This window comes from Felis catus, chromosome C2 (genome assembly GCF_018350175.1).
Source record: "Felis catus isolate Fca126 chromosome C2, F.catus_Fca126_mat1.0, whole genome shotgun sequence".
Lineage (NCBI taxonomy): Eukaryota > Metazoa > Chordata > Mammalia > Carnivora > Felidae > Felis > Felis catus.
Window position 1 is genome coordinate 81,393,972 of NC_058376.1, and position 22,589 is coordinate 81,416,560.

The 22,589-nt window shown below is 38.6% G+C and overlaps 1 protein-coding gene across 3 annotated transcripts; it reads left to right on the forward strand.

The window, feature by feature from the left end:
• Positions 1-991: 991 nt before the first annotated feature.
• On the forward strand, positions 992-19,927 carry TRA2B (transformer 2 beta homolog). Of its 3 annotated transcripts, none has more exons than XM_006936207.3 (9): positions 992-1,199; positions 12,635-12,768; positions 13,819-13,981; positions 14,608-14,796; positions 15,026-15,141; positions 16,274-16,357; positions 18,327-18,386; positions 18,958-19,031; positions 19,506-19,927. In XM_006936207.3, the coding sequence occupies exons 1-9, from the start codon at positions 1,164-1,166 to the stop codon at positions 19,514-19,516; spliced, it is 867 nt and encodes a 288-aa protein (XP_006936269.1). In that variant the 5' UTR covers positions 992-1,163; the 3' UTR covers positions 19,517-19,927. The 3 variants fall into 3 exon arrangements, with proteins under 3 accessions (XP_006936269.1, XP_023116093.1, XP_019695574.1); XM_023260325.2 differs by having other exon boundaries at positions 18,961-19,031; XM_019840015.2 differs by lacking the exon at positions 12,635-12,768.
• Positions 19,928-22,589: the final 2,662 nt, after the last annotated feature.

Consider the following 22,589-nt stretch of genomic DNA (forward strand, 5'->3'; position numbering starts at 1 on the left):
CCTGAGCTGAATCCAAGAGTCACTTAAACCATTGAGCCACCCAAGCACCCGAAGACGAATAAACTTTAAAAAAAAAAAAAAAAAAAAGGGGCGCCTGGGTGGCGCAGTCGGTTAAGCGTCCGACTTCAGCCAGGTCACGATCTCGCGGTCCGGGAGTTCGAGCCCCGCGTCGGGCTCTGGGCTGATGGCTCAGAGCCTGGAGCCTGTTTCCGATTCTGTGTCTCCCTCTCTCTCTGCCCCTCCCCCGTTCATGCTCTGTCTCTCACTGTCCCAAAAATAAAAATAAAAAAAACGTTAAAAAAAAAAAAAGAATCAACTGTAGATCATCCTGTTGGGGAGTAGCAGAATTAATCTTCCTTCCTGTTACATCATTATAGCAGTACATGCTTCTAGCACTTAAAATCATAGTTTACAAACGTGTTTAACGGTTCTCCCTCACTAGACCGCTAACTTCTGCAGAATAGAGATCGTGCCTGATTTCATCACATCAAGATCTGATAAAGTTCTTTGGCATTTAATAGGTGCTCAAATGAAAGTTTACTCAGGAAGAAAACATCTACAATTGAAGCCAAATAAATGCAAAGTAAAGCAAGGAACCTAGCATATGGATATCCACCCTCTCCAACCAAAGGAAGGCAGAATAAAAGACAAAAACTCATAAAGCAGAAGAAAGGACTCAAGGATGGGCGAAAAGGAGGGCATCTCCTCCCTCCCACCGCCACGACAGTTTCCCTGGTAGGTTCCAGAACATTGAGGCGTGGCTGGTGCCACTGCGCCCCTTGGCGACCACCTCTCGGTCAGACCATCCAGCGCGCTCACTTTCCCGCCTCATTGAGACCCAAAGATAGGGGTAGGGCCGCGCGAGGTGCGGGACTTACGTCACGTCCGGTTCCGGACGCGGCACGCTAGAAAGAGGAGCCAGAGCGCGGAGGGGCGGAGCCAAGAAAGCGCGCGTTCTGAAAGGGGGAGGGGCCGGGTTAAGGAGCGCCGCGTCACGTCCGGCAGACTTAGAGCCCGTGCGGAGGCGGTGCGGAGCGCTTCGGTACTCAGCGGCTCGGGAACTTGTGCGTTCTACGAGGCTGCGGCGGAGCCTCTATATAGAAGGCGCAAGAGGTTGGCAGCTTCGATTGAAGCACGTCGAGCGGCGATAGCAGCTAGGAGTCATGAGCGACAGCGGCGAGCAGAATTACGGCGAGCGGGTACGTAGAGATGGTGCAGGGGGCGGCTGTGTGGTCCCAGGTTGCTTCTCTTCCAGGCCCGTCGGCCTCAGACCTGGAGACAGAGGCGATTTAGGCTCCGAAGTCTGAGGCTGGGAAGGAAGGGAGTTGGGTCTAAAAAACCCTTGCGGAGAGTGTCTTTAGTCGTGAAGGAGGCCGCCGTGGGGGGTTATGTAGCTCCCTACCCAAGACGGCGGTTTTTTTCTGTTACGAGAGGGGGAAAGCTTAAAAATGGCCGCTGCGTCCCCTCGGTGTTGGGGGAGGGGAGCAGTATCTCATTTCGCCGTTGCTCTCCTGCGAAGGCTCGCTGCCGCCATCTTGGGCTGGCGGGCCGGGCGGGCTGCCAGAGGCACAAAATGGCGGAGAAGCCGCGCGTCCAAGGCGGGCCCGCGCCTCAGTGGGCCGTGTGGGGGGGAGAAAGAGAGGCAACCTACTCAGAGGGTTTTCGCCCGGCGTTTAGGTTAAGAAAGGATCGTCTGTGGACCCCGAAGTGATGGAATCTAGGAAGTTCTTGGGACCTCTCTTACGGTGGGGGAAACTAATCGAGGTAGTCAAGTTCTGGGCCCGGTAGAGGTGGTTTCGCGCGCGCTTTGTGTTCGGCCTAAATGGGGTGTTTTATCTTTGATACCGAAAGTGCTTTCAAACGAAAAGTCATTATCGGGGTATCCGAATAGACTAGACCCCGAGGCCGCTGAGATTTTCTTCTTTCATGGAGTAGGTATTTTTCACGGGATTGTGTAGCAGGAACTGGCGGGCAACTTGTGGCGCCGTTATTTCCTTTTGTTTTGAGGCATTCTAAATCTGTGAACCACTACTCTGTTGGTACACTTTTTTTTCTTTTCTTTTTTTTTTTTTTAAAGCCTCCACCTCTCGTGGAGTTGGGTGAATGTTAACTGGAGGAGTAAGACCGTTTCCGGGCTTAAAAAACGTGATGTAAAGCTGGTTGCGAGGCTGTGGGTACTAACAATGATGCAAAAATAGAAAACTTGCCAGAATCTTAACATTCGAGGTTGTGGAGAACTTTATTGAAGAAGGAAGTTGATTTTTTACTTGGTAGGAATACGTGGGGGTGCTTTTACAGTTTGGTAGGTTTTCCATTCCTTCTAGGGCCATCGTAAGATCTCCGTAACAGTCGTCAGGTAAATCTATTCAAGTATCTTAGCAAACTCTTATAAAAAGATTTGGGGCCTTTCATTTGAAAGGCATTTTTAGAAACCTCTATCATAGCTCCTGGAACATTGTCGAAATTACTGTTTAACTTGGGAGCTAAATCTGATTGATTTTGGTCTGAGATAATCAGGCTTGACCCCCTGTTCAGAGGAATATTAGCTTTTTTCATTTTTCCCTAAGGCTTTTGATCCCAACATTACCAAAACGTATACGATTATTTTTATACCTTTGCTTTCTTATGGTTAGAAAGTTTGGAGTGAGCGCACAAATGGTTAAAGCTGTGATTTCTGATTTCTGCCGGTTGACTACACTGTTGAACTGTATTTGGACTGGAAAGCAAATGATGACTTTATTAAGTCTTTTGTTTTCTGAACAATTATTGGGTACTATTTGCACTATTGAGAGGATGCAAAATGGCCGGTTTCTGAGAAAAGCTCTCAGTTGAACATACCTTAATGTTACTTGTAATCATGTGCTTGTGAAGACGAAACTTGCCCCAAAATAATATTTGGGCATATTTTACATATGGGAGGAAACAATTGTTGGAAGTAGGTTCCTGGCTTGAGACCGTTCAAGAGAGGTTGTCATCCAAATAATTTGACATTTTTGAACATTGTTTTCTTCCATAATCTTGTTTATGTAGATTTATTCACCAAAATCTTATGGAAGGAAAGTTACAAAATAATTTCAAGCTGTATATTAGAAATTGATGTATTTCTTATGTAAGAGTCTTGGATCCTGGAAAGGTTTCTAAACTTTCAAGTTGTGACATACCTCTACGTTGTTTTGTTTGGCATTTATTTTGTGTGTAGATTGCTTTGCAATTGGTGAATTGGAAACTGAAGAGGTTAGAATAGGCCTAAAAAAAAAGTTTGGATTCCTAAAGAGTGCCTAGCAAAAACCCTGAAGCTTAATGGAACAGATTAGATATAATGCTGTAAAAATGATGATGTATATAATAGGTCTGACTGGCTATAAAAAAAAAAAAACAAAAACCTTTTGACAGTGCCTGATAGCAGTGAAAAAGTTGCATTCAGGGTAATAATCTTGGACATGTTTGGTATGAATAGCTTCTCTGAAGCCTGAAAAATTAATTCAGCTCTAGGCCCTCAAACATTTCAAACTGTTAATGTAAATCATTAAAACAAGCCTAATCTGTATCGTTAATGTAATCACTTAAAATACAAATCTCTTTAGTTTGGCTGGAACCCCACCCATCCCCAGCCTGTCCCTTCATTTGGCTATCCAGAATCCAGACACTCCCATATCCCCAGCATAATTCTGGAAGTTTTTTTCCCCCAGTCCTTTAGACTTCAGAAGTTTCTTTCCTAAACAGACTGTAGGGGTGTGATAAATTGTCCTCCATCTGGTCACCCATAGGGTTTTACTTCTTGGGTGAACGAATATACGAACAGAACTGTTGTTCAGTGTGTCCTTTTATCTTCTTTTAAATGCATAGTTAGGATAAGTTGCAGAATTTTTGTGGTTCATGTCACACTATTATAGCAGAGTGGCTTTTACCTTTATTGTGAGATTTTTTTCATGTGATCGATTTAACTCAAAGTCTGTTTCTATCTAGAGTTAACTTATTTGATGTAGGCAAACCCGTGCAAAATAAAATACTTTTCATCTCCCATATTCACTTCTCTTCCAGTACTTTCCAAAAGTTGCTGGCAAATATTTTTGGGAAAAGGGTTGACCAGTCAGCCCCTTTGCAAAAAGTCTTAGCAGTTATGTCATAATATGGACAAATAAGAACATAAAAAGAGTTGTTGGTGGCTAGTTTGTAGGTGCCTAGCAATATTGAGGGGGGTAATCTTTAAGGCCTGGTAATGGTCATAGTATTCTATTTAGAGTATGCGATGTTTGTGTGTTTGGTCTTGACACTGGTTTAATGCTCTGCCTTTCTAATGAATGTAATTTCTTTAGTTTCTACAAATAAGTCTATACTTAGAGAATCCAGAAACTAAATAAGGAAACACTATTATATGAACAGGTGGTTTTAATTTCTGCCTTGCTGTCAAGATTACAATAGCAAGCAGTTCAAGAACATATTCTGGTAGAATATTGGCTATAGTTATTGTAGAAATAATGTTTGCACTGTAGGTACATTATCTAGTCTTACTCTTTATGGAGAGGAGTAGTATCCGGATACCATCCCATCAAACTGCCTTTCAGCTTTCTGCAGTTTTTCTCTTCTGCTTAATCTTGGGTTGTCTTTCTGTAGTCTTTGTTTTTGGCCCCTAACTCTGAATTCTGATTTCCAAAAACTGAACCATCTGAATCTATTTCTTTCTAAAGAATTGCAGCCATTGCACCACATTCCTTTAATAAAGGATTGAATTAATGTCAAGTGAAAGGAAATAGTTTGCATTGTTTCACTGTGAGTCTGGTTAGGTATGAGTCTCTTGAAAAAACCAGGTTGAAGAATATTTTTCTGGGTTTTAACTAAGAATGTTTTAATGTTGTTTGGAACTAGAAGGTGGCATTTTCAAACTGAAATTACAAGTGATAACAAGGTAAGTACTACGGTTTTTTTTAAAGAGGAATTCAGATGGTGAGATGTTAATTAATAGCATTCACCTTTCCCCTTTATCTCCAACGAAGCCCAGAACCTAATTGATAAATATTAACATTTTGCCCAAGAGAAGTATTTTTAGAGCCTTCGCATTCTGTGTTATGTTCAGTTTTCATACATAATTGTATTTAATTTTTTCTAGAAGGGATAGTGATTAGTGTTTAGGAATTTTAAGTGTTTTATCCAGTTTAGTTTTTTGGGTTATGGGTTACATCGAATTTTAGATCTTGTTTTCATTTAGTCTTGTTTTTAAGCAAGCCAAAAAAAGTTCACTAGAATAGCAAACTTGAGTTTCTAAATTCTCAAAAATCTTTTTGGATTGGGTGTGGAGGTTATTTTCAGATTGCTACTTTGATTAATACAGACTGCCCAATACTGCAGAATGCATGAGCCCCTTCTTAGAGTCAATATTATTGATGCAAGAGATGGGCTTAAAACTGATATAGGTAAGTCAGATTTTTTTTTCCCCCCTTCCAGAAAATATTCTGTCTTTGGGGTATTTTTCTCCACCCAACCTTCTGGTAGAGCTTATAGAAAAATAAAAACAGTCCATTAGTATGAGCATTAACCTTTATATAGCAGGATCAACCAATTTTTCTTTGTCTCATCCCAATTTTTTAAATATTACCTTGTTAGCAACCTACTGAATTTGTACATGTTTTTAATGTTATTTGAATTCAGTTCTAGTCCCTAGAGTCGTTCTAACAAAAAATTATGTTGATGATGGAAGTTTCTGCTTATTTCTTCACCAAATGGGCAATAACATTAAGCCCAGTAGTTGGTCGTCTGGTTTTATTAAAGTGGCCACTTGAGCTCAGTAGTTGAGTTAAAATAAACCTAATATTTACATTATCTAGCAACATGTTTTTTGGTCTTTGAATATGAAAGGAGGAAGATGGTTTGGAAGAGGTAATAGAATATAAAAGCAGGAAGGCATCCATATTGAAAAGTTCCAATACATAGAGCTTTGGCCTCCATCCCAGTATTTCGTGCATCTAAAGCCCTGTTTCGATACGTTATCTTTAGGAGGCCCCAAGAGGAAACCTGCTTGGGCATTCTGATTCCACGATTACCTTTGTGCTGCCAGCAAACATATCCCATTACATTTTAGTGATGGATATTAAAAGGAAATCAATTACTGTGATTCCCTTAAAAAGCTATTTAAAATTTTTCCTGGGTTAAACAATAATTGACTTTCAGTGACAAAAAAACGAGACTGAAAATTATGCTTACTTTCTCAGGAAAGGCATCACAACACTTGCCACTATAGCCATGGTTGTCTTCATGCCCACATAAGTTATAAAGACTTTGTTTTCTCTCTCTTTTTTTTTTTTAAAGGAAGCTTTAGCCTCAATCACCCCCAAAGAAAATAAACTAGTAAATTGTTGACAAGTGAGGTACAGGTGAGGTACAGGATAACGGAGAACTAGAATGTTTTGTGAGGCAGTATTTATTTTGTTTAGGGTGTTGAACAGACACTATTACATTTTATTGATCTGTTAAGTGATGATTGAGTTTTGGTTTTTGGGTTTTGTTTTGTTTTTTAATAATTTTAGGAGGTGAGCTATTATTTTTTCCCAATATTGCCACCTTAAAAAGTAGGATTTCTCCTTTGGACTGCATAAGATTTTAATACGTTTGTTCATTGAGGGGGAATTTACAAAAAATTCTTTGAAAACCTCACTGTTGGATTCAAGTTCGTTTGCTTTCTTTCATAACTACTTGGATATAGTAGTTGGTTGATCTGATTTTGTCTTTTTATGGTTCTAGTGCTAAATTTAGTAGTCGGACCATTCATATTTAAAATTTCACTAGAGCAGCTTTCTAGGGGTGGGTTTTGAGCACTTTAGTCCAAATTTTCTGATTCCCTGACATTGTCTTCTACGGAGCTCTTTAAATATGCAATACAAAAATGTGTGACATTACGTATCTTTACCTTATCTATTATCTAGACAAGTCACAATTTGTAAACCTGTCCAGCCCTGAGCTTTGTCATCATTGTACAAATGAATTGTCCGTGCTTTCCTTTCTTGCACTTTTGTATTAATGTGTCACTTTTTGACTAGAGTTGTGCTTTTGACACTTAACATTTTCTTGATGAATACAATAAGAAGTGTGAAATGTAATTAAAGTTCTTAAATGTTAGATGAACAGCAAATGTTCAGTTGCGCACTTCGCATTCAACTTAAGCATGATAAATCTATTTGAAGTAGACAATGAGAATGAGGTTGGTTACCTAGTATATTTTAGAACCAACAGGAAGCTAGTTTCAGTTTTTTGAGCTGCATATTCTAGGGTTTTTTTGTTTTTGTTTTTTTTTTAATCCAAAAAGAGGGATTTTTTTTTTCTAGTTTCAGTTTTGGCACTGGATTTTATCCTGGAGTTTTAAAATATTCTTCATCCTGTTCTTTTTCTATTAAGGTTAATGTTGAAGAAGGAAAATGCGGAAGTCGTCATTTGACAAGTTTTATAAATGAGTATTTGAAGCTCAGGAATAAGTGAAGCTGAAATTTGAAAAAATAAAAGAAAGAATGCATGCTAATTATCAGACCAGAAGTCCCACTTGTAGAATATTGAGCAATTTGTGTGAAGTGGGGAAGATGAAAGAAGTCAGAATTTGAAACGGAAGAATGAAGAAAAGAAATAAAAATGAAGTTAAGATAAGAAGTAATCTGGAATCAGAAAGCACTACGCTAAGTAATTACTAGTCTGTTTATGTGTCCCTGTATATTTTGCTAAACATGCATGCATTATTTGTTTAATAGAAGAAAATATATACAGGGCAAAGAAGTGCCTTCCAGGGGAAACGTTTAAATTAGGTAATTCTAATTTTAACTTCTTAGTCAAATGATTGAAATGCAATTTTAAAAAATAACCCTTTGTAGTCAAATATGAGGCAGGAATGAGCTCTCCAGCATGGGTAACAGTTGGCTTCATGTTGTCTCTCTAGATTTTTTTGTATAATGCTGCTGGTCCTGGGCCATGAGTGAGTACCTCCAGAGTTGGTATTGGTGGTCTGTGCCACCTCCATGGACTCTTAAGATTCATTGACCCCTATCTTTTAGTACTGAGCAATATATAGTAGAATGTTTTCTAAGTTTGTCGTAGTTTTCCCAAAGAATGTCACCAGGATGGTTATAGAAGCAAACCAGTGAAGAGGATAGTTCCTTTTGGCATTTATGAAAATTCTTTCTAGATGGCATAGGGGAAACCTATGACCAATTAGGCCCTAACTTTAAGATGCAGGCTCTAAATTCACAAGGATGATTCTTTTCTTCTGTTTAATGCCTGTTCCAGTTGAATGACTAGGATTACTGCTGAAAATATATTAGCTTCCCTTACAATGAGGTGGGTCACATAAGTGAACAGGATCTCTAACTCAAAGTGGCAATAGTGGTAGTTGTTCAGAAAACTGCTCTATTCCCTTTTTCTCATTTGCTGCTGTTAAAATTTAACTGTTACAGTGACGTGAGAGGTATAGATTATAAAGTAACTTAGTTTTGGTTCCTCACTCCGACCACTTACTGTGAAAAATAAACCCTAAAGGTCTGTCCTTTCCCCTTCCGCGTGTTTTGTTTTAGTTGAATAAAAGAATATGATGGTTAGCGAAATGTTACTTTCTGTTGGATGGGACAAGTGAACTGTCAAAATAATACCCAGTGGTAGCTAACCAGTAGTTGTTCTCTGTTGGGAAAGCCAAGGGTATCACTTCTTCCTAAAATGAAGACAACCTAAAAAAACAGAGCTGTCAGGTCTTCTAGCTCTTGGAAAAAGTGGTTTAAATTACATATCTAAAAGGATCTATCTTCTAGCATTTTAGGGCCAGTTGTCAATATGAAATTTGTGCTTTTTATAATTATTTCTGCCTTGCAAGGAGAAGAAAATTATTCTCAATTCATAGTAGTTTCCAGCATTTGCTTTGCCCCAATTACTAGTTTGTAAATTTTGCCACGTATAAACTAATAACGTTAATTTTGTGCTCTGAATTACTTACAGATTAGGTAGAGAGCTGAGGTAAAAAAAGAGGTGAATTGATACTTTCTGTTCAAGTCCATGAATTCCTGAAAGGCCCTTGGGGTCTAAAAGAGGAAAAACCTATTAATCCTCTAAATGGAAAGAAAGCACTTTGGAATTTGATTATATGGTCTAAGCTTGGATAGATGTATGGCAAAAATAAACGCTGATGCCCATAGACCATTGCATCCATTCAGGGTTTTCTTCTCTTCCCACCCCACCCCTCCCCCCCTTGACCAAGGCATCTTTGAGTCTGACAGTGCCTCCTCTCAGCCCTGCTCTGCCTATTGGGGAAGTAAGAGGGAGACAGGCCTCTTGTCCTGGGGCAGGTGGAGCAGAGAAAACTAGAGAAACAAGGTTCCACGAAGATACTTTCACCAAGAAAAATCAGTAGGTAGGAAGCCTAAAATTTCTGAAATTGAGTAAATCAATGAGAGTTAGCATTATAAACATGTATGGTGCTTTTAACAAATGTGGAAGATGAACTCCAGAGTTATTAGAATAAGCTCTAGTTTAGGGACTTGTATTTTTAAATGCTGTGTAGGTTTACTGTATACCTCTAAGAGCCACTGTTCAAAATCTAATTTACTGCATCCAGTTTCTAATACAGGAGAAACCTAATGATTTGATGGTTCCAGATCTTTTGGTTTCCTTCATCTCTTTCAAAAGGTTTTTCTAAGATACTGTCATGCTCAGAATAGGAAGATGCAGAAAAAGGTATTTTGTTGAAAGGCTGAGTTAGTTTTTGTGACATGTTCCCTTTAAGTTGTATATTAGAATATGACTTAAGATCCAGTCTTTAGAAATGATTCCCTGAGCAGAAATTCAGGGAATTTTTTGGCTTTGTTATTTATGCTAATTGTAAGTTCATGATCCTTTTTCTTGAGGTATTGATGTCCAGAGAAATGTTTTTGGTACGGTTTTAATGTGCTGACACTTAAAACTTTTTAGCCCTAAGAGTGGATTTCAAATTTTCCTTGTGTGGAGGTTTTCCCAGCTGGCTTTGCAGATTTGCCTGTGGATTAAGGTTTAAAGTTAACTTTGTTTTTAGATTTGGCTAATAATTTTAGGTCTCATTTTTTTTTTTTCCTCGAGCTAAATTTCCTTGAATGTGTATTTCCAAAATAGCTAATGGCTAACATAACCATAAAGGGGTTTAAATTCTTTAAGAAATATTCCTGACCAGGAAGGGAGGAGGAGGCATTATTTAGGTGTTAGCCTAACCAAATGTGTAGAAGGGGAAATTTTTGCATTCTGGCTGGTGTTTCCCCTATTCCTGGTCTAAGAAACGATTGCTTACAAAATATGTCTGCAGATAGTTAATTTTAGAGGTTGAGAGAAAAAGCTCATAATTTCGTAAATACTGTATCTTTGACCCTAGAGATTACTAGAAATTCATGAGAAGCTTCATAAGGCTTATGACCTAGGCTAAAAGTGCTGTCTCTTCTCTTGAGTGGACGACTGGTAATGCAGGTTAGAATAAGGCTTTTCTGCTTAATGAAGCCAGAGGCTTAAGAGATCTTGACTTTCTACCCTTTTTTCCTTTGTATTTTGATTCCTAGGCTGATGGATTTAACTACTTGATTGATAATCTTTTAACTGTTACTGTGAGTTATTTGAGCACTCTGCTCTCCTTTCCAGGGTAAATTGTTTTCTTTTGGTTTCCACTAAAAGCTATATAATCATTCCATGAAGTAATTTTTCTAGCATTGAGATAAACAAAGACAGTTAATTTAGGGGGTCTCAATTTATCTCTTTGCTTCTAGGTTAGTTTTTGCCTGTGGTAAAGATGTCAGAAACCACACCATTATTTTTGAGAACTTTGTCCAAGAAGAGGAGGGAGGTGGAGTGTGCTTTTAAATGTCTCTGTGCAGAGTATTAAATGTCTCTCTGCCGGAGAACCCCAAGAGATTAATTGGGGTCCCCTAAGATGCAGTGCACCCTTTAACCATTCCTTGTTAAAGGCAGCTGTTCTCATTAATAACAGTATCCTCTTTTTCCTTGAATCTCTTTATAGTCACTCCAGGGGAAGGAGAGGAGGCTGTCACATTCCATGTCCCTTCCATGTTTTATAATGACTAAAATCTTACTGGGGAAGTTTCTAGAGTTGTTTCAGGCCTAATGACCAGAACTCCTTTTACTGGCAGAGTTACTCTCTTTCCTGTTCTAAACTTCAAACTCAGTTTCTTCTGTATTGCATATAAATTTTTTCCCATTATGCTGTAGACCACATATGTGGAATATGTTCTATATTCCAAAAAGGTTTGATGAACTGTAATTTAAAATAATCCTATTCTATCCTTTCAAGAATGGCCAGAATATTCTGAAAGTCTACCACACAGGGAGGTCTCCTGTGATCATTTTTATCCAGTAGCTTTGACATAGATGATTACCCCTATAGTAATGTTGGGTCCTCTTGAATCTGGCCATTTCTGCTCTGTCTTGGGTGGAAAGACTCACCAGACTTTATGCCTTTTAATTTGCATTAAATTGGATAACCTAAAATGAGGGTTGTCTTACTAGCTGCTGATACCTTAGTTAGCTATCAGACTGAGTGGCTTTGTTCTCTCTCCTGAATCCACTGGGTTTTTTTGTCTGTTTTGGTGCGTTGGCAGAACATCTCCTTGGTTCAGTTACTTTAAATGTATGCTTTTTATACTGATAAGTTGGCTGTGCTTTTGCTCATTGATGAGCTAGTCAACCCTTTTTATCCATTCTCTTTGCTGGTTTCTTTAGAGATCTTCCTTACTGTGTCACTTAACTATCAGCTAGTCTAGTTTTGATTGGGAATACTATGGCTATACAGTATGTACTTACTTAGACTTTGGTTTTTTCACATACAATTCTGAACTCTCCCTTCCTTAGCCTAGATAGGAGCCCCTGATTTAATCTGTTAACTTTCCTAGCTACTTACTCCCTAATCCCCATCAGTTTGCCATGGTTCATCTCCATTTAGCTGAGGAGGCTCTAGATCTCTGGCACTGTCTACTCTTCCTTCTGCACAGTTCACTGCCTTTTCTGCTGTGGCTCCATCTGGTTGCTTTATTTGAGCTTCTTAAGGGCATCCTACCATGGTTAGGTGGAATTAGGGTCTAGTATCCTTCAAGCTGGTCCTTTCTACTAGGTTTCTACCTTTTGCTAGGACTTGAAACTGATCGTCCTTGCCTCTTTTCCCACTCAATAAATATAACTTGAGAAGTGAGGTCTTCTGAAAAAAATCAAAAGCATTTTAAAGTAAGTTTTATGATTTTCATAGGGTTTTGTTTTATTGATGGCAACTTGATTGAAAATAGGTATAAGATATAGGTGTCATAGTTAATAAGATTCTTTCTTACCCTAGTCTTTATGGAGTAACAATCCCAAAACACAATCCTTGGACAGTTCCCTTAACTGCTTGGCTTTGGCACCCCTTTCTGAGGAGAGTGGGGTCAGTTAATTCTTATCCCTGCTCCAGGAAAGGTGGAAGTTCAAATAAATTGGCTTATGTCAGTTGGAGCAATGTAAATATATGAGGTATATTCAGTTCCTGCCCTTACCTATGTTTTCTTATCTTGGAAGGGGATTGCTTTCCCTCACCATTTATCTCACAGCAGCTTATTTGTTTTTAAAGTTGCCCAGAAAGTATACAAATTAAACTTTTGACATCTACGTGTAGGAATCCCGTTCTGCTTCCAGAAGTGGAAGTGCTCATGGATCTGGGAAATCTGCAAGGCATACCCCTGCAAGGTCTCGCTCCAAGGAAGATTCCAGGCGTTCCAGATCAAAGTCCAGGTCCAGATCTGAATCTAGGTAAGAAAGACTGTCTTGGGATTTTCTTCTGTTACTCTTAGCTTTGAAATTGGTGTGTGCTTTGTAAATTAGGAAGATAGAGAGGGTTGGATCATTTGTTGGCTTATTTAATATTGGTACTAGTAATGAACTTAATCATAAGTTCTGGGATAGAAGACTAAGTGGTTAAGAACCTGGGCTTTTGGCGTTAGGGTTCAAATCTTACCTCTATTTTTTCTGGCTTGGGCAGATTACTTAACCTTTTTCCACCTTAGCTTCCTTATCTTTAAAAGGCAAGTTAGTAATACTAGTTCTTGAGAATTGTGAGGATTCACTAGGAGTTTAAGTATGACAGACTGCAGGACATTGGCTTTCATAACTAATTCTTGATAAGTAGGTGTAGTCTAATATTATATACATGTGTATAAAAAAAATAATACCTTAACACAGCGCACTTTTTTTTTTTTTTAATGTTGGTCAAGAGTAGGCTATACATCCTTGTTTGCCCAGGACAGCCCCAGTTTATGCCTATTGTCAGGCATAATTAACTGCACCTCTTTTCTCTCTTATAATGTGTCCTGTCTGGTTTAGATGACAGTTCATATGATCACTCCAGTTAGGAGCAATTGATTGGTTTTAAAACACTGCTGGAGAAAACTTACGGTGATGGTGATTTTATCTTAAGTGAATGGTGGGCATAAGTGGGAGAAGCTGAAAAAAAATAGGGTGGTATTCTGAGGGGGGAGGTGGGCACAAATTAAGCTAGTGTGAAGTGCTGCATGTTTTATGATTATCAAGGGTTTTTTTGAGTATGTTAATTGATCTTGAGTATGTAATTTTGATCTCCTTTATCTTAATTATTTTAAGAAATGGAAGAGAGCAAGTAGTGGTTTTGGAGCTCTTCCTAGTAGAGTGGAGATGACTGTAGATACAGCAGAAAAATCTTGATCACATGTCTGGATTATGTTTCGCCTTTTGGACTTTAACCCTAGAATAGATTATTAGAAGAATTGGAAACTGTATCTTATTGTCAGCTAATTAGTTATACTCTTGAAACCTTTGTCTTAACAGGTCTAGATCCAGAAGAAGCTCACGAAGGCATTACACAAGATCAAGATCTCGGTCCCGCTCCCATAGACGATCCCGTAGCAGGTCTTATAGTCGAGATTATCGAAGACGGCATAGCCACAGTCACTCTCCCATGTCTACTCGCAGGCGTCATGTTGGGAATCGGGTAAGATGACAAAATTGTTGTTAAAGCAGTGGACTTTGTCTCTTCTGTTTTGAAATCAGAACTGATTATAGTTGACACTGGACTTTTAGCAGTGAACACATGAGTTCCTTAGAGGTCTCCTTGTGTTCTGAGTAATGTCTTTTTAAAAGGTATTTTCTATGTTAGGGCTGTCAGTCACATGTAAGCAAAATATTGGGACAGTGTAACTCACCTCATCAAAACACTCTTGGGTATTTCATTTAATTTTAGGTGAGTTTATTTCGGGTACTAAGGCTTATCTTCCCTGACGTTTTTTCCTCTGGCTTATAGAGATAATGCTATTTTAATTATTCTTATGTGTAGAATAAATCTTAGGTGACTTCCTTGGGCTACTTGCCCTTTAATATTCCTTCACAAAACTGCCAGTCTGGTATTCACAAGTAGAAGTCACTGTTCCCGTCCCCCCTTGTTTAATTCTGAGGTTGAAGTTGTTTTTGGAGTCTTTTTCTGCCCATTCTTAATGCTTGTGGCTATTGCTATAATATACTAGTTATTTCAATTACTTATTCCCTACTTTCACTGTTGGTGACATTTCTTAGCTTCGGTTTATAAATTTTAAAGTTTAAAATTCATCTTTCCATTTCTAGGCAAATCCTGATCCCAACTGTTGTCTTGGAGTGTTTGGATTGAGCTTGTACACTACAGAAAGAGATCTAAGAGAAGTGTTCTCGAAATATGGCCCCATTGCAGATGTGTCTATTGTATATGACCAGCAGTCTAGACGGTCAAGAGGATTTGCCTTTGTGTATTTTGAAAATGTAGATGATGCCAAGGAAGTAAGTAAAAATTTACCTGTATCCTTGTAAAATAAGTCCTGTTGTTAACTTCCAACTACCAATGAACTTGAATAAGGATAATTTTTGCTTTTACATTGTAAATAGGGTATATTTATAGTTCTTTATAAATCTTATTTCTAAGTATTCATAAAAGTATATCTTACTGTTATTGGACAGTTTGTGGCTTTGTCCAGGGTGTATATAATAACTTTCAATATATCTTTCGAAGGCAAAGGAGCGTGCCAATGGAATGGAGCTTGATGGACGTAGGATCAGAGTTGATTTCTCTATAACAAAAAGACCACATACCCCAACACCAGGAATTTACATGGGAAGACCTACCTAGTAAGTTTAAGATTGATAGCTGAGTTCGTTTCCTCTAACAACTACATGTACTGGGGGGAATCTTTGGCATTTCATCCAGTCCTGACACAGTATAAATCATTTTCCCTGTGTTTTTAAGTTTATATCTTGAGAGAGTGGGGGGAGAGAGAATCCCAAGCAGCCTCCATGCTGTCAGCACAGAGCCTGCCCCACAAATGGTGAAATCATGACCTGAGCCAAAAATCAGCATATGCTTAACTGAGTCACCCAGGCACCCCATCTTGTGTGTTTTGTTTTAACTAGCTAAAAGTGTATTCAATAGAACATATTCAGAGGGAACATTGTGTTTGTGCTGCAGACTGAGAGAGGACGTCCCACCATATCATACAGAAATGCCATATATCTGGCTTTGCTTGGTAATTAATGTTCTTGATTAGACCATTTTTCCCATAAGGAAATCTTAAGTATTCTATGTAAAGTCAGGTATGGAACAAATCCTACTCAAGTGCATTTTTTAGCTTTATTAAACAGTGGAAAACAGGGGACTTCAGTTTATGCATTGGACTATGATAGGCTGCTTCTCTCTTGTCCTCCTCGGTGTTTAAATTGACAAAAATCTGTGTTGGTCTCCCCCCCACCCCCCTTTTATTTATTTTAAATTTCCCCCTCAAATCACATTCTCCAAATAATGATTTTACTTTCCCTTCCTCTAGGGAAATATATGGGCTTTATTAGCAAATGACTTTTAGTTGGAAGCAAGTTAGCAGAATGTGTATTCCTTAATCAAAAGATTTTAAAAATACATTTATGTATATTGTAAGGGCAGAGAAAGGACAGTGTTTATCCAATATCCGTGAAAATTTAAACAGGAATAATGCTACTTGCTTAGTTAACTTCTCTGTTAGAAAAGGCCTGTCCGTGAATTAATAATTAGGGAATGAATAGATACCTTCATTTTTGCCCAATAGACGAGAGTAAAGAGGTTATAACTCGAAGCATTTGCCCAGTTATGTCTTTAGAGCTCAGCTGTGTGGCTCACAAGACCTAAATAAGCCATGCTGCTGCTATTGTCTGAACAGTTTAAACAATAAAAGTCATATGTACGAAGATAAGACCACATGGTATTTTATGAAGCTATATCATTTATTCATAGTGGAAGTTCACGCCGTCGGGATTACTATGACCGAGGATACGATCGAGGCTATGATGACCGAGACTACTATAGCAGATCATACAGGTAAGTTTACCACAATACGAGGTTTAAGTTGTTAAAATTTTGAAGGAAATACGTAGTCTCTCTCCTGAATCAGTTGCAACATAGTTTAAGGCAGCACTATATGTAAATTTTAGTCTTTGATAAAATCACTTTTTATACTAAGAAATCTAGGACTAGAGTTTAAACTAGATTTTAAGGTTACGTGTCTTGTTAATTTAACTTAACACGTATATTTCTTTTTAAACGTCAAGTTGTAAACCAACAGAAATCCCTGGTTTGAACATGACAATAGAATCAAAATTTTAGACCATAGTTTAGATTTTCCACTTTGGTGTACTTGTTCTGTTTTTAAGACAAGTTCCATATGCTACATTTTTTTTAAAAATTTTTTTTAATGTTTTATTTTTGAGACCGAGACAGAGCATGAACAGGGGAGGGGCAGAGAGAGAGGGAAACACAGAATCCGAAGCAGGCTCCAGGCTCTGAGCTGTCAGCACAGAGCCCGATGCGGGGCTGGAATTCACAAACCGTAAGATCATGACCTGAGCCGAAGTTGGACGCTTTAACCGACTGAGCCACCCAGGCGCCCCCATATGCTACATTTTTTTTAAAGTTACTGCTTTAGAAAGTGGTTTTTTTCTTTGGGTTTTTGTTTTTGTTTTTTCTTGTTTTTTGTTTGTTTTTTTTTTTTGGTGTCTATAATGTGTGATGCACTAGGGAGACAGGGAAAACTAAGTCTTAGAAGAATCCAAAGAAGTAACTACTGAAGGACAATAGTGTAACAATGGTTGGTGTGTGTGTGTAAGTTTTATTTATTTTGAGAGAGCCTGCACAAACTGGGGAGAGGTAGAGGAGGGATTCTCTGATAGTGTGGAGCCTGACGCAGAGCTCAAACTCAAAAACTGTGAGATCAGGATGACCTTAGTGGAAACCAAGATGCTTAACTGACTGAGCCACCCAGGCACCCCTAGATAGGTGGTGGTGGGTTTTGTTTTTAAGTTTGAGAGTGAGTGAGCACAAGGAGAGGAGAGGCAGAAAGACAATCCCAAGCAGGCTCTGCACTGTCAGCCCAGAGTCCAGTGTGGGGCTTGATCCCAGGAACGGTGAGATCCCAACCTGAGCTAAGATCAGGGAATCACATGCATAACTGACTGAACCACACAGGAACCCCCCTGGAGTTTATTATTAAATATTGGTGACTTTTTTTAGGGGGTTAGGGAAATACCTATCATACTGAGAATACTTTTGAGGATAAAAATGAAGTAAAATTCTTCGGTTTAGCAGCACCAGGTAATTTAGACCCTGTATTGCTTGTGAAAATGGAAATTGTGCAATAAGTATTGACCACAACAGTTAACCATGATTCCTTAACCTTATTTTGGGGTGTGGTATTGAGATGTAAGTGTCTTTTTTTTTTTTTTTTTGGTATGCTGTTTGGAATATTTAAAGAAGTTGAATGTGGAAGTGAGTCCTAAAGCGTGCAATTGTCCGGCATTTTATCCCTGGCAAAATCTCTTTTGGAAAGAACATATTTTTAGTTTATTTTGAGAGAGAGCGCAAGGCAAGGAGGGGCAGAGAGAGTCTCAAGCATGCTCCACATTGTCAGTGCAGTACCAGACACGGGGCTTGAACCCACAAAATGAGGTCATCACCTGAGCCAAAGTCCAACGCTTAACTGACTCGGCCACCTAGGCGCCCAATTATATGGGACTTTAAGAGATTGATTGCAGAGGATGGGAAGATTAAGGTCTTAGGTTTGATTTTTTATTCAGATGAGCATTTACTTTAGAAATGTTGTTTGTTCCGATATTCAGTTTAGCCACCAGAGAGAGCTCTATGTTAGTTTGTTAAAAGGGTGGCAAATGTAGCCCCTTAATTACTTCCAGAAAACTACCTTTCACTTCTCTGTGGGAGTTCTAACTTTACTACATTAGTAATACATTGTTTTTAAAACTTAAAAAATGACTGTGTTACTTTTCTGCCTTCACAGAGGAGGAGGTGGAGGAGGAGGAGGATGGAGAGCTGCTCAAGACAGGGATCAGATTTACAGGTATGGCAGGAGAGGATTTTAAATCTACACAACAGTAAGATGGCTCACATAAAAGATTTAGTTACAAGTATTTTGATGGTTAATTATAAGTTGCGTCACACAAATTAGATTGTATGAAATACAAAAATACTGTAACTGAAACCAGTGACTGTGTATATGACTCCATGTGTGTGTTTACAGATGTGAATTAGGCTTACACAAGGTAATGAACTCAGTGGTACCTTTTTGTACCTTATTGAGAGCTTAAATTAAGGTCACTTACAAGGGTCCATAGTATCTTTCATCTCTTTATTACTGTATCTTCTTGTACTGTTGAGGTTTTGTTAGCTTTTAATGACCATCTCAGGATAAGCAAGTGAATATTCAAGTCACTCTGTCTTTGACAAAACAAAACCACTTTGAAGTACTAGTAAAATTTATTTGGGTGTTGGTTCTTGATGGTGTGGTTAGGAATAGTGGTTTTATTAATCAGGACTAAAACGGACTTTGAAATACCATGACTGTGGAAAGTTGTATATGTCATCTAGTCTTTGTGGAGTGAGTCTTAGACGGTCTTGACATTTGTTTACAGAAGGCGGTCACCTTCTCCTTACTATAGTCGTGGAGGATACAGATCACGTTCTAGGTCTCGATCATACTCACCTCGTAAGTATTTAACTTGATTTTTTGTTTATCAAACCGCAGCAGATAATGGGTTAATTCAAGTAGTTTTATCTGTATTTATAGTCTGTACTGCCCCTCAGTTGTGTGAGGGTTCAAGAAAGTATACGCAAACAATCCTTGGAATCTCTCATTCTTGTTACTAATTAAAATATAAACATATATTCTGGTCACCATTTGTAGCTTTTCTTTCTAGGAGTGCTTGCAAGTTTTGTATAGTGAGGAAAATTTGAGTGACTTTAAAACCTTAGCTCTTGAGTTAGACTTCCAGCTATTTCTATTTAACATTTGTTCTTTGATTTCTAATGTAACCCTTGTGTGAAAGGGGTCTTTCTCTAGTTTCCCTGTAGAGAATCTGGTGCATAGAATTTTCTAATGTTAGAATAGTCTAAAAGTCTCAACATTAAAATATGTTTGAAAAATGTACTTCATTACTGAAACACTATTATTTCTTTCTAGGTCGCTATTAAAGCATGAAGTTGAAGACTTTCTGAAATTTACCCTAGAGTTGGGATATTGTTTGTGGACAATATTTTTATTGTCTCCTGTTTAAAAAGTGAACAGTGCCTAGTGAAGTTAGGTGACTTTTACACCTTTTATGATGACTACTTTTGGTGGAGTTGAAATGCTGTTTTCATTCTGCATTTGTGTAGTTCGGTGCTTTGTTCAAAGTTAAGTGTTTTCAGAAAAGTATGTTTTGCATGTATTTTTTTACAGTCTAAATTTTGACTGCTGAGAAGTTTCTATTGTACAAAACTTCATTTAAAAGGTTTTTCTACTGAATCCAGGGTATTCTGAAGATCGAAGCCTGTGTGTAAAATGCTACCATATGGTAAAAAGCAACAATAAAGTTTGGTTTTTACTTTTCTTTCTAACATTAATGCTTAGCAGAACTGTTCAGATTAGGTTGTCAGTAGCAAATTTCAAGACAAAAATACCCATTTTCCTCCAATCCATGAAACATACTATACTTAATATACCTGCAACTAAGTGTTAAAAATTATGCTCTGTAACCCTGTACTGCTAGTATTAGAACTAAGGAACTTTCAATACAGCAAATGCTTAATGCTTATATAAATGTGGATTTGTCAGCCTTTATGTAATCTGTATTATATAAAGCAGGGAATAAGAAAAGAGGTACATAATGTATGCCTTTAAAAGGCTATTTCTTAAAGCTGTTACAAGGGGATAATGGTATTTCAACTAGTTATCAGCAAGTGACAATACATTCCACCACAAATGTACTCTTGTTCTTCTAGCTTTTAGACTATGGAAAAAACTGAGTGCTTCAGAGTTCTGGAAAAGAGAAGGGAACACTACACCTGTGTTGTGGATGAACTGAAGACTGCCTGTTCATTTTTTAAATATTATTTTCAGGTCCTTTGCTTACCAAAGGAAGTCCAATTTCACTCAAATGTTTTGAGAACTGTGTTTAAATAAATGCAAATGAAAAGAGTAAAAGGCTGGTACAACTCAGTTTACAGAAAAGATTTTAACCTTGTTACTTATAGAGGGTTTTTTTAAAGAATAATTTTTAGTCCCTTGTACAGTATCCCTTGGGCTAAAATGTATTCTTCACTGTTTTTTTGATTTTTTTGGTTTTTTTTTTTTTTTTAATAGCTGTACATTTCCTGGGAAACCAGTTTAAGAGGGGAGTAGGTACATGAGTGGTCATCTTCATTTGGATGGTGTTTATATTAGTCTAGTCTCCATACTTATTACCCTGAGGGTGACAAATTCAAGGGAAATTGTTACAGGTAATTTATTGAAATTAGTATGTCCCAGGTACTTTGTAAAGCACTTTACATATATCAGTTCCTTTAGTCTGTAGCAGTCATCAGGTAGAACTTAACAGCTATTAAAATGGCAATGCCAAGAACTGAATGTGGGCAGATTGCAATCCTCAGTCTGTACTCAGTCATGATGCCATTCTGCTGCCAGCTGGGGTAACCAGATGATTCAAGATACTGGTAATGGTGATAAGCGTGCCTGGCTGGCTCAGTTGGTAGAACATGTGACTCAATCTCAGGGTTGTAAGTTCAAGCTCCATGTTGGGCATGGAGCCTGCTTAAAAACTATAGCTAATGTGCACAGGCAGTATTCGCAGGCCTTAATTTGTTACACAGGGTGCTGTCACACCTGCATGCCTCTCTCATACTTTGGAAACTGTCAAATGCATAGAATATTACTCCTGCATGTTTGTGGGGTTTTTGTCGGTGGGTTTTTTGTTTTTTTTGAGAGAGAGGACAGTGTGTGAGTAGGGAAGGGGCAGAGAGAGAGGGAGACACAAAATCTGAAGCAAGCTCCAGCCTCCGAGCTGACAGCACAGAGCCCAGTGTGGGGCTTAAACTCACGAACCCCACGAGATCATGACCCTGAGCTGAAGTCGGATGCTACCAACTGAGCCACCAAAGCACCCTTCATGCTTGTGTTTCTCATAAGCATCTGGCACTGACTTTGTACCTCCTACATTGTTTCAAATCTATTCTCAACCAGTTTTAGACTAACAGTTGGTCCCTGAGATGTAGAATGTGGTCCAGAAAGGGTTGGATTATATAGTTTTGTAGTGATAGAATGTATATGAAGGAACATGCATAGTACCACTTCAGCTGTCTTCCTAGGTGGAAGGGTAGGTAGGCCAGCACCAAAACGGTGTGAGAATAGTGGGTATCTAGTGCAGGGCTCACTGACTGAGCTGCCCTACTCAAACTCTTAAGTCTTGTACTCTTACCTCTTGTTACAGAATGTGGGGTAAGAAATAGATTTCCCAGCTGTCTAGCCCCAGGTCTAGAGCAACTTTGGAATGCAACCAGGCTTAATTGATGCACCCCGGAAGGTGTTGCCTTGCAATTAATTCATCTAAACCACCCATTATCCTGCCAATAAGGTGTTTTTTTAAACCTAGTGATCAGTTGGACCTTTGGATCTGGAAGCATTTTGACTATAATAATTGCTACCAGCAGGCAGCAGAACTTGAAAATTTAGAACTTACCAGGTTTGATGGGCTAGAGTGGAGACTCCTTTTGTATTCTGGGATACAAAACACATCTGTTCATCATGTGCTGTGATGGTGGTCCTCTGGTCAGTCCTTTGGGTTAACTGTTGCCATACTCCAATTTAAAGACCAAATCTAGAACCATAGGAGAGACATTGGATAATTTAGGGATAGGATAAGTCAGTGTCTTGAAATTCTTGCCTTTAAGCAAAAATAACCCAGGTTTTTATATGCCAGTACTAATAATATATTGTTTACAGCTGTAGGCCTGAGATGATTGAAACCAAATGTAAAGTCAATTTGGAGGACTGCTGAATTAAAACAGTTAAAGTTCATAATCCTGCTAGGGTCTTGTGAAAGCAAACATTACTCAGGAAGTAAGTAAGATCCCAACAATTGGCATAAGTTTTTGGGTTTTGTTGTGTTTATTTGGAGGCCTTTGAGAACCTCCAAGCCCTCCAAAATGTTAAGTTGATTCCCTTACATAAGGAAAGTATGCCTCGGGGGTGCCTGGGCTTCTCAATTAAGCCTCCCAACTTTGGCCCAGG